This window comes from Nerophis ophidion, linkage group LG17 (assembly GCF_033978795.1).
Source record: "Nerophis ophidion isolate RoL-2023_Sa linkage group LG17, RoL_Noph_v1.0, whole genome shotgun sequence".
NCBI classification, from domain to species: Eukaryota; Metazoa; Chordata; class Actinopteri; order Syngnathiformes; family Syngnathidae; genus Nerophis; species Nerophis ophidion.
The window spans coordinates 4100870-4117683 of record NC_084627.1 but is presented as its reverse complement, the minus strand read 5'-3'; the positions used below and the strand labels follow the sequence as shown (position 1 = coordinate 4117683).

Sequence of the window (16814 nt, the reverse complement as noted above, 5' to 3'; positions counted from 1 at the left end):
ATGAGTTCAGTACTTTCCATACATGGCAATGGGGTGGTACCTATGCTAATTAGGTCATGAGTTCAGTACTTTCCATATATGGCAATGAGGTGGTACCTATGCTAATTAGGTCATGATTTCAGTACTTTCCATACATGGCAATGGGGTGGTACCTATGCTAATTAGGTCATGAGTTCAGTACTTTCCATACATAGCAATGGGGTGGTACTTAGGCTAATACCTTAGTGAGGTTTGCAGGTGTGAATTATCAACGCACATTTTAAGAACATTCATGTTTTTTTCTTTTTTAAGAAGAAATTGCAGAAGATCTGAGTGAATCACAACATTATGAAACGAATGACCTTGTTTCAAGCACACAGATAATATTCAACATATTTCATGTGACGGAAAAACCAACTTGGCGTCATTGTTGATGTTTTTATTTCACATTTGGCGGGAAGGAAAACATGAACAATCCTTGAATAAACATGACAATTCCACAATTAAAAGCACGACAAAGTGGACTGGACCTCATCTTTGATTGACAAATGTGCACACACACACACACACGAATTTGGACAACAGTGTTGTGAGAAAATAAGTTACAGAAACATTTACATGAAGTGCAAGAGGCGGAGCTTCATGGTGAGAGGCGGGACTTTCATTGGACAAGGTTATTATGGACGTCTATCAAGAAAGTATGGGCGGTGGTCATCTCAATGTTTAGACCGCTCTCATTGGTCAGCCGAAGCCTGAAGCCACGCCCACAGACATCTGGAAACACGCCTCCTTCGTGCTCGCCATTTTCTACATCGGCGGGACGACGAGCCCCGAAATGGCTGCAGAGAAGGAAGAGTTTGTTGTTTTCACGATACAGCTTTTGACTGTTGTTCACGCACACTGGTAAGAAAATGTTGACACGACGAACAGGTCTTTACTCAAGAAGCAACACACCTGTCCATAGTCGGACAACAGTAAGAAAATGTTGACACCATGAACAGGTTTTTACACCCAAGACGCAACACACCTAAGCACAGAAGCCCAGACTTCCCTCTCCCCAACTACTTCAACCAGCTTTGGGCCGGGGGAACCCAAGGGGTTCCCAGGCCAGCTGGGAGACTTAATCTTTCCAACGTGTCCTGGGTTTCTCCGTGGTATTCTACCGGTCAGACGTGCCCACGGAGGTCTTTGACCAAATGCCCAAAACACCTCATCTGGCTCCTCTCGATGTGGAAGAGAAGTGGCTTTACTTTGAACTCCTCCGAATGACAGCGCTTCTCACCCTATCTCTAGGGGAGAGCCTCACCACCTGACGGAGGAAACTCATTTTGGCCCCTGGTACCTTGATCTTGTCCTTTTGGTCATAACCCAAAGATCATGACCATAGGTGAGGATGGGGACATAGATCGACAGTAAATTGAGCGCTTTGCTTTTCGGTTTAGCTCCTTCTTCACCACGACGGACCAATGCAGGGACCGCATCACTGCAGTCGCTACATCGTTTTTCCTCACCCGTGAACAAGACCTCGAGATGCTTAGACTTCTCCACTTGGGACAGAGTCTCCTCTCAAACCCGGTTATGGGACTCCACCCTTTTTTGGGCGAGAGCCATGGACTAGGACTTGGAAGTGATGATTTTCACACTGAGAACTGATTCAGTGAGAGCTAAAGATCCTGATCAGATGAAGCCATCAGGACCACATCATCCGCAAAAAGCAGAGACCTAATCCTGCTGACACCAAACCGGAACCTATCAACGCCCTTACTGCGGCTAGAAATTCTGTCCATAAAAGTTGTAAACAGAACCTGTGACAAAAGGGCGAACCCTGGGCGAGTAACAAACCGTACTGGAAAGGGGTCTGACTTACTGTGGACCAAAAATCTGACACTGATCATACAGTGGCCCCGATACCCCAAAATCTCTGAGCATTCTCCACAGGACATCCCAAGGGACACGGTCGAACACCTTCTCAAAGTCCACAAAACAGATGTAGACTGGTTGGGGAACCCTCAAGGACCCTGCCAAGGGCATAGAGCTGGTCCACACACCTCCTTCAGAATCCCAAGTTGGACTATCCGGCGCACCCTCCTCTCCAGTACACCTGAATAGACCTTAACAGGAAGGCTGAGAAGTGGAAGGCTTCCAATCACGCCTCTCCGGGTCTCACTGTCGTTGCCAACGTGAGCGTTGAAATCCACCCAGTAGAACAAGGATGACACCAGACAGAGCAACTCTCCATTGCTCCCTTTCGGAACTCCAAAAAGGGAGGGTTCTCTGAACTGCCGTTTGGTGCGTAAGCACAAACAACAGTCAGGACCTGTCCCCCCACTTAAAGGTGGAGGGAAACTACCCTCTTTTCTACAGGGTTAAACCCCGACATGTAGGCTCTGAGCCGCAGGGAAACAAGTATAGCCACCCCTGACCGTCACCTCTCACGGCTGGCAATTCCAGGGTGGAAGAGAGTACAGCCTCTTTCAAGACTGGTTCCAGAGTCCTTGCTGTGGGTTGATCTAGCAGGAACTTCTCTACCTCGCGTACAAGCTCGTAGTAGAGTTTTAACTTGCACTTACAGATTTAGCGACAAACTGTAGTTACTGACAGTGGATTTCTGAAGTGTTCCTAAACCCATGTGGTGATATCCTTAACACACTGGTGTCACTTTTTGGGACCTAAGATCATCTAATCCAATATTATTATTTTTATTATCATTATTATAAGTAGAATAGTTATAAAGTAAAACTAAGGTTGGAACCTTAGGTCTGAATGGACAAAGTTTAAAGTTTGACTAAATTTTGACCAAAGAAAAAAAGGTTTAAAGTAAGACTAGGGTTGGAACATAAAGTCTAAGTAGAATAATTGTAAAGTAAGACTAAGGTTGGCACTTAAAGTCTAAGTAGAATAATCTTAAAGTAAGACTAAGGTCTAAGTAGAATAGTTTTAAAGTAAGACTCAGGTTGAAACCTTAGGTTTTAGCGGACAAATTTAAAACTAAGACTTAAGTTGGGACCTAAGACCTAAGTAGAAACAGTTTAAAGTAAGACTAGGGTTTCAACCTGAGGTCTAAGTAGGAGCGGTTTAAAGTAAGACTATAGTTACAACCTGAGGTCGAATTAGATTAGTTTTAAAGCAAGACTCGGGTTAAGACCTAGGATCTAAATAGACTAGTTATAAAGTAAGCCTAGTGTCGGAACCTTAGGTCTTATTGGACAAAGTTTAATATAAGACTAAGGTTGGGACCTATAACCTAAGGAGAAAGGTATAAAGTAAGACTAGGGTTAGAACCTGAGGTCTAAGTAGATTAAATTTAAAGCAAGACTCGGGTTGGGACCTAAGATCTAAATAGAATAGTTATAAAGTAAGACTAGGGTTGGAACCTTAGGTCTTAGTGGTCAAAGTTTAAGGTCTGTAAGATCATCACTTACATGCAGGGATTTCTCCAGATTCTCTGAATCTTTTGATGATATCACGGACGGTACATGGTGAAAACCCTAAATTCCTTCCAATTGCTGGTCAAGAAATGTTGTTCTTAAACTGTTGGACAATTTGCTCAGTCCCAAAGTGGTGACTCTCGCTCCATGCTTGTTAGTGAAAGACTGAGCATTTCATGGAAGCTGCTTTTATACCCGATCATGGCACCCACCTGTTCCCAATTAGCCTGTTCACCTGTGGGATGTTCCAAATAAGTGTTTAATGATCATTCCTAAACTTTCCCAGTCTTTTTTGCCACTTGTGCCAGCTTTTTTGAAACATGTTACAGGCATCAAATTCCAAATGAGCTAATATATGCAAACAATAACAAGGTTTTCCAGTTTGAACGTTGCATATTTGGTTTTTGCAGCTTATTCAACTGAATATAGGTTGAAAAGGATTTGCAAATCATTGTATTTTATTTTTATTTAGCATTTACACATCTTGCCAACTTACAGTATATACGGTCATGTATGTTTACTGTACATATGGTCGTGTGTTCGTGTTAGAATACTTGTTTCTAAATTATCACAAAAAACTTTGCATTACATTGTGTTTCGGACAAGAAGACAAAAGGCTGAAACCTTCCAAGAAGAAGGCTTGTAAAACTTCACTGGGATTTCAAAGCGGACAGATGACAGGATCTACCCAACTTCCAGAAGAACTATTTTTTAAGTATTTTTACGAACTCTGTAGTCAGTTGGAAGCGTGTCTTAATGAAATTAAACAATGGATGTCCGCTAACTTTTTTGCAACTTAACGCCCAAAAAATCGGAAATGCTGATTATCGGTCCTGCTAGACACCGACTTCTATCTAATAATACAACTTTAACATTTGATAACCAAATAATGAAACAAGGTGACTCGGTAAAAAATCTGGGTATTATCTTCGACCCAACTCTCTCCTTTGAGTCACACATTAAAAGCGTTACTAAAACGGCCTTCTTTCATCTCCGTAATATCGCTAAAATTCGCTCCATTTTGTCCACTAAAGACGCCGAGATCATTATCCATGCGTTTGTTACGTCTCGTCTCGATTACTGTAACGTATTATTTTCGGGTCTCCCCATGTCTAGCATTAAAAGATTACAGTTGGTACAAAATGCGGCTGCTAGACTTTTGACAAGAACAAGAAAGTTTGATCACATTACGCCTGTACTGGCTCACCTGCACTGGCTTCCTGTGCACTTAAGATGTGACTTTAAGGTTTTACTAATTACGTATAAAATACTACACGGTCTAGCTCCAGCCTATCTTGCCGATTGTATTGTACCATATGTCCCGGCAAGAAATCTGCGTTCAAAAGACTCCGGCTTATTAGTGATTCCTAGAGCCCCAAAAAAGTCTGCGGGCTATAGAGCGTTTTCCGTTCGGGCTCCAGTACTCTGGAATGCCCTCCCGGTAACAGTTCGAGATGCTACCTCAGTAGAAGCATTTAAGTCTCACCTTAAAACTCATCTGTATACTCTAGCCTTTAAATAGACCTCCTTTTTAGACCAGTTGATCTGCCGCTTCTTTTCTTTCTCCTATGCCACCCCCTCCCTTGTGGAGGGGGTCCGGTCCGATGACCATGGATGAAGTACTGGCTGTCCAGAGTCGAGACCCAGGATGGACCGCTCGCCTGTGTATCGGTTGGGGACATCTCGACGCTGCTGATCCGCCTCCGCTTGAGATGGTCTCCTGTGGACGGGACTCTCGCTGCTGTCTTGGATCCGCTTGAACTGAACTCTCGCGGCTGTGTTGGAGCCACTATGGATTGAACTTTCACAGTATCATGTTAGACCCGCTCGACATCCATTGCTTTCGGTCCCCTAGAGGGGGGGGGTTGCCCACATCTGAGGTCCTCTCCAAGGTTTCTCATAGTCAGCATTGTCACTGGCGTCCCACTGGATGTGAATTCTCCCTGCCCACTGGGTGTGAGTTTTCCTTGCCCTTTTGTGGGTTCTTCCGAGGATGTTGTAGTCGTAATGATTTGTGCAGTCCTTTGAGACATTTGTGATTTGGGGCTATATAAATAAACATTGATTGATTGATTGATTGATTTTTCAACTATTTAATGGGACTGTCTTTGAACTATTTTATGGAACTGGGCAGAGCGTGGTGCAGAACTGTACAGAGAATGAACAGCGGTCATGTCTCTCCTCAGATCTGAGTCCAAATTTAATTATTTGCCTTTTGACTTGTTTAATAGATGTCATCAGTGTTTGAACCTGAAAGTACATGTGTGTGTGTGTGTGTGTGTGTGTGTGTGTGTGTGTGTGTGGGGCATCACCTTGCAGGCCACTGTTGGCGGAGCAGGTCCGAGGGGGGGGAGGGGGTGTTGCGGGTCTGACCACAGGAGCAAAGGCGCTCTTTTGTTTCACGGCGGTAGAGAAAGGAAAGGTGCTGTGGGAGGAGCTACAGTTGGACCCCGCCATTGTGGGACTGGACGCAACAACTGAGACAGGAAAGAATGTTTACTTTGACAACATCATCATTAGACATCACAACATTGAAATGAAGCCAACAATAAAGTTAAAAAACTTATTTTTAACCATGAACTTCTTGTGCTTGAATCAAAGTTAGTGGAGGTTGCTCATTCCTGACGTGCTAAAAGAAAAGGTTTGAAATAAGACTAGGGTCGGAACCCGAGGTCTAAGTAGGAGCGGTTTAAAGTAAGACTAGGGTTTAAACCTTAGGTCTTGGTGGACAAAGTTTAAAGTAAGACTCAGGTTGGAACCTAGGACCTAAGTAGAAAAGGTTTGAAGTAAGACTAGGGTTAGAACCTGAGGTCTAAGTAGATTAGTTTTAAAGCAAGACTCTGTTTGGGACCTATGATCAAATTTTATATAAATCTAATCCATTAATATTATTATTATTATAAATAGAATAGTTATAAAGTAAAACTAGGGTAGGACCCTTAGGTCTTAGTGGACAAAGTTTAAAGTTTGATTAAAGTTGGGACCTAAGAAGAAAAGGTTTAAAGGAAGTCTAGGGTTGAACCTTAGGTCTTGGTGGACAAAGTTTAAAGTTTGATTAAAGTTGGGACCTAAGAAGAAAAGGTTTAAAGGAAGTCTAGGGTTGAACCTTAGGTCTTGGTGGACAAAGTTTAAAGTAAGACTAAGGTTGGGACCTAGGACCTAAGCAGAAAAGGTTTGAAGTAAGACTAGGGTTAGAACACAATGTCTAAGTAGAATAATTTTAAAGTAAGACTAAGTGTGGCCCTTAAAGTCGAAGTAGAATAATCTTAAAGTAAGACTAAGGTTGGACCTTAAGGTCTAAGTAGGATAATTTTAAAGTAAGACTCAGGTTGGAACCTTAGGTCTTTGTGGACAAAGTTTAAAATAAGACTTAAGTTGGGACCTAAGACCTAAGTAGAAAAGGTATAAAGTAAGACTAAGGTTGGGACCTGAGACCTAAGTAAAAAAGGTTTAAAGAAAGACTAGGGTTAGAACATGAAGTCTAAGTAGATTAGTTTTAAAGCAAGACTCGGGTTGGGACCTCAGATCTAAATAGAATAGTTATAAAGTAAACCTAGGGTAGGAACCTTAGGTCTTATTGGACAAAGTTTAATATAAGACTAAGGTTGGGACCTATGACCTAAGTAGAAAAGGTATAAAGTAAGACTTGCGTTAGAACCTGAGGTCTAAGTAGATTAGCTTTAAACAAAGACTCGGGTTGGGACCTAAGATCTACATATAATAGTTATAAAGTAAGACTAGGGTTGGAACCTTAAGTCTTAGTGGACAAAGTTTAAGGCAAGACTAAGTTTGAGACCTAATACCTTAGTAGAAAAGGTTTACAGTAAGACTAGGGTTAGAACCTGAGGTCTAAGTAGATTAGTTTTAAAGCAAGACTCGGCTTGGGACCTAAGATCTAAATAGAATAGTTATAAAGTAAGACTAGGGTTAGAACCTTAGGTCTTAGTGCACAAAGTTTAAGGTAAGACTAAGTTTGAGACCGAATACCTTAGTAGAAAAGGTTTACAGTAAGACTAGGGTTAGAACCTGAGGTCTAAGTAGATTAGTTTCAAAGCAAGACTCGGGTTGGGACCTAAGATCTAAATAGAATAGTTATAAAGTAAGACTAGGGTTAGAACCTTAGGTCTTAGTGGACAAAGTTTAAGGTAAGACTACGTTTGAGACCTAATACCTTAGTAGAAAAGGTTTACAGTAAGACTAGGGTTAGAGCCTGAGGTCTAAGTAGATTAGTTTTAAAGCAAGACTCGGCTTGGGACCTAAGATCTAAATATAATAGTTATAAAGTAAGACTAGGGTTAGAACCTTAGGTCTTAGTGGACAAAGTTTAAGGTAAGACTACGTTTGAGACCTAATACCTTAGTAGAAAAGGTTTACAGTAAGACTAGGGTTAGAACCTGAGGTCTAAGTAGATTAGTTTTAAAGCAAGACTCGGCTTGGGACCTAAGATCTAAATAGAATAGTTATAAAGTAAGACTAGGGTTAGAACCATAGGTCTTAGTGGACAAAGTTTAAGGTAAGACTAAGTTTGAGACCTAATACCTTAGTAGAAAAGGTTTAAAGTAAGACCAGGGTTAGAACCTGAGGTCTAAGTAGATTAGTTTTAAAGCAAGACTCGGGTTGGGACCTAAGATCTAAATAGAATAGTTATAAAGTAAGACTAGGGTTAGAACCTTAGGTCTTAGTGGACAAAGTTTAAGGTAAGACTAAGTTTGAGACCTAATACCTTAGTAGAAAAGGTTTACAGTAAGTCTAGGGTTAGAACCTGAGGTCTAAGTAGATTAGTTTTAAAGCAAGACTCGGCTTGGGACCTAAGATCTAAATAGAATAGTTATAAAGTAAGACAAGGGTTAGAACCTTAGGTCTTAGTGGACAAAAGTTTAAGGTAAGACCAAGTTTGAGACGTAATACCTTAGTAGAAAAGGTTTACAGTAAGACTACGGTTAGAACCTGAGGTCTAAGTAGATTAGTTTTAAAGCAAGACTCGGCTTGGGACTTAAGATCTAAATAGAATAGTTATGAAGTAAGACTAAGGTTGGAACCTTAGGTCTTAGTGGACAAAGTTTAAGGTAAGACTAAGTTTGAGACCTAATACCTTAGTAGAAAAGGTTTACAGTAAGACTAGGGTTAGAACCTGAGGCCTAAGTAGATTAGTTGTAAAGCAAGACTCGGGTAGGGACCTATGATCTAAATAGAATAGTTATAAAGTAAGACTAGGGTTAGAACCTTAGGTCTTAGTGGACAAAGTTTAAGGTAAGACTAAGTTTGAGACCTAATACCTTAGTAGAAAAGGTTTACAGTAAGACTAGGGTTAGAATCTGAGGTCTAAGATTAGTTTTAAAGCAAGACTCGGGTTGGGACCTAAGATCTAAATAGAATAGTTATAAAGTAAGACTAGGGTTAGAACCTTAGGTCTTAGTGGACAAAGTTTAAGGTAAGACTAAGTTTGAGACCTAATACCTTAGTAGAAAAGGTTTACAGTAAGTCTAGGGTTAGAACCTGAGGTCTAAGTAGATTAGTTTTAAAGCAAGACTCGGCTTGGGACCTAAGATCTAAATAGAATAGTTATAAAGTAAGACTAGGGTTAGAACCTTAGGCCTTAGTGGACAAAGTTTAAGGTAAGACTAAGTTTGAGACCTAATACCTTAGTAGAAAAGATTTACAGTAAGACTAGGGTAAGAACCTTAGGTGTTAATGGACAAAGTTTAAGGTAAGACTAAGTTTGAGACCGAATACCTTAGTAGAAAAGGTTTACAGTAAGACTAGGGTTAGAACCTGAGGTCTAAGTAGATTAATTTTAAAGCAAGACTCGGCTTGGGACCTAAGATCTAAATAGAATAGTTATAAAGTAAGACTAGGGTTAGGACCTTAGGTCTTAATGGACAAAGTTTAAGGTAAGACTAAGTTTGAGACCTAATACCTTAGTAGAAAAGGTTTACAGTAAGACTAGGGTTAGAACCTGAGGTCTAAGTAGATTAGTTTTAAACCAAGACTCGGGTTGGGACCTAAGATCTAAATAGAATAGTTATAAAGTAAGACTAGGGTTAGAACCTTAGGTCTTAGTGGACAAAGTTTAAGGTAAGACTAAGTTTGAGACCTAATACCTTAGTAGAAAAGGTTTAAAGTAAGACCAGGGTTAGAACCTGAAGTCTAAGTAGATTAGTTTTAAAGCAAGACTCGGTTGGGACCTAAGATCTAAATAGGATAGTTATAAAGTAAGACTAGGGTTAGAACCTTAGGTCTTAGTGGACAAAGTTTAAGGTAAGACTACGTTTGGGACCTAAGACCTAAGTAGAAAAGGTTTACAGTAAGACTAGGGTTAGAACCTAAGGTCTAAGTAGATTAGTTTTAAAGCAAGACTCGGGTTGGGACCTAAGATCTAAATAGAATAGTTATAAAGTAAGATTAGGGTTGGAACCTTAGGTCTTAGTGGACAAAGTTTAAGGTAAGACTAAGTTTGGGACCTACAACCTAAATAGAAAAGGTTTAAAATAAGACTAGGGTTAGAACCTGAGGTCTAAGTAGATTAGCTTTAAACCAAGACTCAGGTTGGGACCTAAGAGCTAAATATATTAGTTATAAAGTAAGACTAGGGTTGGAACCTTAAGTCTTAGTGGACAAAGTTTAAGGTAAGACTAAGTTTGAGACCTAATACCTTAGTAGAAAAGGTTTAAAGTAAGACCAGGGTTAGAACCTGAGGTGTAAGTAGATTAGTTTTAAAGCAAGACTCGGGTTAGGACCTAAGATCTAAATAGAATAGTTATAAAGTAAGACTAGGGTTAGAACCTTAGGTCTTAGTGGACAAAGTTTAAGGTAAGACTAAGTTTGAGACCTAATACCTTAGTAGAAAAGGTTTACAGTAAGTCTAGGGTTAGAACCTGAGGTCTAAGTAGATTAGTTTTAAAGCAAGACTCGGCTTGGGACCTAAGATCTAAATAGAATAGTTATAAAGTAAGACTAGGGTTAGAACCTTAGGTCTTAGTGGACAAAGTTTAAGGTAAGACCAAGTTTGAGACTTAATACCTTAGTAGAAAAGGTTTACAGTAAGACTAGGGTTAGAACCTGAGGTCTAAGTAGATTAGTTTTAAAGCAAGACTCGGCTTGGGACCTAAGATCTAAATAGAATAGTTATAAAGTAAGACTAGGGTTAGAACCTTAGGTCTTAGTGGACAAAGTTTAAGGTAAGACTAAGTTTGAGACCTAATACCTTAGTAGAAAAGGTTTAAAGTAAGACCAGGGTTAGAACCTGAGGTCTAAGTAGATTAGTTTTAAAGCAAGACTCGGCTTGGGACCTAAGATCTAAATAGAATAGTTATAAAGTAAGACTAGGGTTAGAACCTTAGGTCTTAGTGGACAAAGTTTAAGGTAAGACCAAGTTTGAGACTTAATACCTTAGTAGAAAAGGTTTACAGTAAGACTAGGGTTAGAACCTGAGGTCTAAGTAGATTAGTTTTAAAGCAAGACTCGGCATGGGACTTAAGATCTAAATAGAATAGTTATAAAGTAAGACTAGGGTTAGAACCTTAGGTCTTAGTGGACAAAGTTTAAGGCAAGACTACGTTTGGGACCTAAGACCTAAGTAGGAAAAGGTTTAAAGTAAGACCGGGGTTTGGGTCTTAGGTATAAGTAAAATATTATTAATGTAAGACTAGGGTTGGAACTTAAGGTCTAAAAAGAATAATTTCAAAGTAAGACTAAGGTTGGTCCTGGTCCAACTCACATCTGAGCGTGATTACACTTACTGCCGTAGGGTGAGCTGGCAGACGATGCGTTGAGGAAGTTTGGCGAAGACGTCACGCCGAGGTTTGCCATGGAAGCGTTGCCGTAGGTGGTGTTGTTGCCATAGTTACTGGGTTGGGAGGCGGAGCTGGGGGCGTATCCTCTGGGTGACACACTGCTGGTGTTGCGACTGTACCCGACTGCAGGAAGACCACATTGTCAGGAAACATTCTTCTTGTGATGACAAGCTTTCAGGACCTGGACTTGTGTCAGAGACGGTGATTGCCAGCTGGCCACTGAAGGAGTTAACTCCCATCATGCCGTGCGAACCTGAGTTTCCAAGCGACGGGATCTGGTTGTGGTTCCGAGGAACGCTGTAGAGTGCCTCGGCAATGTCGGTCGCTTGCTTCAGGATGATCTCCTTCAAAAACATTTCATTATGATATGTTTGTGCTTATTTTGTTAGCATTTCACTTTTGTTAACATGTCACTTTTGTTAGCATTTCACTTCTGTTAGCATGCCAAATTTTTTAGCATTTCACGTCTGTTAGCATGTCACATTTGTTAGCATGTCACAATTGTTAGCATTTCACTTTTGTTAGCATGTCACACTTGTTAGCATGTTACATTTGTTAGCATGTCACTTTCGTTAACATCTCACTTTTTAGCATGTCACTTTTGTTAGCATTTCACTTGTGTTACCATTTCACTTTTGTTAGCATGTCACACTTGTTAGAATGTTAAATTTGTTAGCATGTCACTTTCGTTAGCATCTCACTTTTATTTGCTAGTCACTTTTGTTAACATGTCACTTTTGTTAGCATTTCACTGTTAACATGTCACATTTGTTAGCATTTCACTTTTGTTAGCATGTCACACTTCTTAGAATGTTACATTTGTTAGCATGCCACCTTCGTTAGCATGTCCATTTTATTATAAACTCACTTTCGTTATCATCTCACTTTTGTTAGCATGTCACTTTTGTTAGCACGTCACTTTTGTTAGCATTTCACTTGTGTTACCATTTCACTTTTGTTAGCATGTCACACTTGTTAGAATGTTAAATTTGTTAGCATGTCACTTTCGTTAGCATCTCACTTTTATTTGCTAGTCACTTTTGTTAGCATGTCACTTTTGTTAACATGTCACTTTTGTTAGCATTTCACTGTTAACATGTCACATTTGTTAGCATTTCACTCTTGTTAGCATGTCACACTTGTTAGAATGTTACATTTGTTAGCATGCCACCTTCGTTAGCATGTCCCTTTTATTATAAACTCACTTTCGTTATCATCTCACTTTTGTTAGCATGTCACTTTTGTTAGCATGTCTCTTTTGTTAGGATTTCATTTGTGTTACCATTTCACTTTTGTTAGCATGTCACACTTGTTAGAATGTTACATTTGTTAGCATGTGACTTTTGTTAACATGTCACTTTTGTTAGCATTTCACTGTTAACATGTCACATTTGTTAGCATTTCACTTTTGTTAGCATTTCACACTTGTTAGAATGTTACATTTGTTAGCATGCCACCTTCGTTAGCATGTCCCTTTTATTATAAACTCACTTTCGTTATCATCTCACTTTTGTTAGCATGTCACTTTTGTTAGCACGTCACTTTTGTTAGCATTTCACTTGTGTTACCATTTCACTTTTGTTAGCATGTCACACTTGTTAGAATGTTAAATTTGTTAGCATGTCACTTTTGTTAACATGTCACTTTTGTTAGCATTTCACTGTTAACATGTCACATTTGTTAGCATTTCACTTTTGTTAGCATGTCACACTTGTTAGAATGTTACATTTGTTAGCATGCCACCTTCGTTAGCATGTCCCTTTTATTATAAACTGACTTTCGTTATCATCTCACTTTTGTTAGCATGTCACTTTTGTTGGCACGTCACTTTTGTTAGCATTTCACTTGTTACCATTTCACTTTTGTTAGCATGTCACACTTGTTAGAATGTTAAATTTGCTAGCATGTCACTTTCCTTAGCATCTCACTCTTATTTGCTAGTCACTTTTGTTAGCATGTCACTTTTGTTAACACGTCACTTTTGTCGGCATTTTACTTTTGTCAGCAAGTCACATTTGTTAGCATTTCACTTTTGTTAGCATGTCACACTTGTTAGAATGTTAAATTTGTTAGCATGTCACTTTCGTTAGCATCTCACTCTTATTTGCAAGTCACTTTTGTTAGCATGTCACTTTTGTTAACATGTCACTTTTGTTAGCATTTCACTGTTAACATGTCAAATTTGTTATCATTTCACTTTTGTTAGCATGTCACACTTGTTAGAATGTTACATTTGTTAGCATGCCACCTTCGTTAGCATGTCCCTTTTATTATAAACTCACTTTTGTTATCATCTCACTTTTGTTAGCATGTCACTTTTGTTAGCACGTCACTTTTGTTAGCATTTCACTTGTGTTACCATTTCACTTTTGTTAGCATGTCAGACTTGTTAGAATGTTAAATTTGTTAGCATGTCACTTTCATTAGCATCTCACTCTTATTTGCTAGTCACTTTTGTTAGCATGTCACTTTTGTTAACATGTCACTTTTGTTAGCATTTCACTGTTAACATGTCACATTTGTTAGCATTTCACTTTTGTTAGCATGTCACACTTGTTAGAATGTTACATTTGTTAGCATGTCCTTTTTATTATAAACTCACTTTCGTTATCATCTCACTTTTGTTGGCATGTCACTTTTGTTAGCACGTCACTTTTGTTAGCATTTCACTTGTGTTACCATTTCACTTTTGTTAGCATGTCACACTTGTTAGAATGTTAAATTTGTTAGCATGTCACTTTCGTTAGCATCTCACTCTTATTTGCTAGTCACTTTTGTTAGCATGTCACTTTTGTTAACATGTCACTTTTGTTAGCATTTCACTGTTAACATGTCACATTTGTTAGCATTTCACTTTCGTTAGCATGTCACACTTGTTAGAATGTTACATTTGTTAGCATGCCACCTTCGTTAGCATGTCCCTTTTATTATAAACTCACTTTCGTTATCATCTCACTTTTGTTAGCATGTCACTTTTGTTAGCACGTCACTTTTGTTAGCATTTCACTTGTGTTACCATTTCACTTTTGTTAGCATGTCACATTTGTTAGAATGTTAAATTTGTTAGCATGTCACTTTTGTTAACATGTCACTTTTGTTAGCATTTCACTGTTAACATGTCACATTTGTTAGCATTTCACTTTTGTTAGCATGTCACACATGTTAGAATGTTACATTTGTTAGCATGCCACCTTCGTTAGCATGTCCCTTTTATTATAAACTCACTTTTGTTATCATCTCACTTTTGTTAGCATGTCACTTTTGTTAGCACGTCACTTTTGTTAGCATTTCACTTGTGTTACCATTTCACTTTTGTTAGCATGTCACACTTGTTAGAATGTTAAATTTGTTAGCATGTCACTTTCGTTAGCATCTCACTCTTATTTGCTAGTCACTTTTGTTAGCATGTCACTTTTGTTAACATGTCACTTTTGTTAGCATTTCACTGTTAACATGTCACATTTGTTAGCATTTCACTTTTGTTAGCATGTCACACTTGTTAGAATGTTACATTTGTTAGCATGCCACCTTCGTTAGCATGTCCCTTTTATTATAAACTCACTTTCGTTATCTCACTTTTGTTAGCATGTCACTTTTGTTAGCACGTCACTTTTGTTAGCATTTCACTTGTGTTACCATTTCACTTTTGTTAGCATGTCACATTTGTTAGAATGTTAAATTTGTTAGCATGTCACTTTTGTTAACATGTCACTTTTGTTAGCATTTCACTGTTAACATGTCACATTTGTTAGCATTTCACTTTTGTTAGCATGTCACACATGTTAGAATGTTACATTTGTTAGCATGCCACCTTCGTTAGCATGTCCCTTTTATTATAAACTCACTTTTGTTATCATCTCACTTTTGTTAGCATGTCACTTTTGTTAGCACGTCACTTTTGTTAGCATTTCACTTGTGTTACCATTTCACTTTTGTTAGCATGTCACACTTGTTACAATGTTAAATTTGTTAGCATGTCACTTTCGTTAGCATCTCACTTTTATTTGCTAGTCACTTTTGTTAGCATGTCACTTTTGTTAGCATTTCACTGTTAACATGTCACATTTGTTAGCATTTCACTTTTGTTAGCATGTCACACTTCTTAGAATGTTACATTTGTTAGCATGCCACCTTCGTTAGCATGTCCCTTTTATTATAAACTCACTTTCGTTATCATCTCACTTTTGTTAGCATGTCACTTTTGTTAGCACGTCACTTTTGTTAGCATTTCACTTGTGTTACCATTTCACTTTTGTTAGCATGTCACACTTGTTTGAATGTTAAATTTGTTAGCATGTCCCTTTTGTTAACATGTAACTTTTGTTAGCATTTCACTGTTAACATGTCACATTTGTTAGCATTTCACTTTTGTTAGCATGTCACACTTGTTAGAATGTTACATTTGTTAGCATGCCACCTTCGTTAGCATGTCCCTTTTATTATAAACTCACTTTCGTTATCATCTCACTTTTGTTAGCATGTCACTTTTGTTAGCACGTCACTTTTGTTAACATTTCACTTGTGTTACCATTTCACTTTTGTTAGCATGTCACACTTGTTAGAATGTTAAATTTGTTAGCATGTCAATTTCGTTAGCATCTCACTCTTATTTGCTAGTCCCTTTTGTTAGCATGTCACTTTTGTTAACACGTCAATTTTGTTGGCATTTTACTTTTGTTAGCATGTCACATTTGTTAGCATTTCACTTTTGTTAGCATGTTACACTTGTTAGAATGTTACATTTGTTAGCATGTCACCTTCATTAGCATGTCCCTTTTATTATAAACTCACTTTCGTTAGCATCTCACTTTCGTTAGCTAGTCACTTTTGTTAGCATTTTACTTCTGTTAGCATTTCACTTTGTTAGCATGTCACATTTCTTAGCATGTCACTTTTGTTAACATGTTACTTATGTGAGCATGTGACACTGTTAGCATGTCACATTTGTGATTTCATGTTGCTTTTTCACACTGTTCGCTCCTGTCCCCCCCACCCCCCCCACACACACACACACACACAAACACACACAGTCCGAGCTGATTAAGTGGTACGTTGAAAAAAAGGTTGTCGTCTGCTAATTTCTGTTGTGGATAGAAAATGTACACAAGACAATAAACAGTAATGATACACACAATCACCACACACAGTAACGATACACACACTGAGTAACAATACACACACACACAGTAACGATACACACACCCACCACATACTCGGTAACCACACACTGTAACAATACACACAATCACCACACACACAGTAACGATACACACAATCACCACACATACAGTAACGATACACACACCCACCACATACACAGTAACCACACACATACACACAGTAACGATACACACGATTGCCACACACACAGTAACGATACACACAATCACCACACACACAGTAACGATACACACACCCACTCAGTAACCACACACTGTAACAATACACACAATCACCACACACACAGTAACGATACACCTACCCACCACTTACACAGTAACCACACACACACACACACAAACACAGTAACGATAAATACAACTGCCACACACACAGTAACGATACACACAATCACCACACACACAGCAACGATACACACACCCACCACATACAC

At 38.9% G+C, this 16814-nt stretch overlaps 1 protein-coding gene across 3 annotated transcripts in view; it reads right to left on the bottom strand.

Moving 5' to 3' along the window:
• Nucleotides 1–437: 437 nt before the first annotated feature.
• The window catches only part of LOC133536564 (transcription factor COE3-like), a 44756-nt gene continuing 28379 nt past the window's right edge, over nt 438–16814 (bottom strand). For 2 of the 3 annotated variants that reach the window (XM_061877192.1, XM_061877193.1), the window contains 4 exons: nt 11382–11544; nt 11147–11323; nt 5720–5884; nt 438–818 (listed from right to left, as the gene is read on the bottom strand). In XM_061877192.1, the coding sequence (XP_061733176.1) occupies nt 787–818; nt 5720–5884; nt 11147–11323; nt 11382–11544 (537 nt within the window). In that variant the 3' untranslated portion in view covers nt 438–786. The remainder of the gene's footprint in view (nt 819–5719; nt 5885–11146; nt 11324–11381; nt 11545–16814) is intronic. The other variant, XM_061877195.1, reaches the window with a different exon arrangement.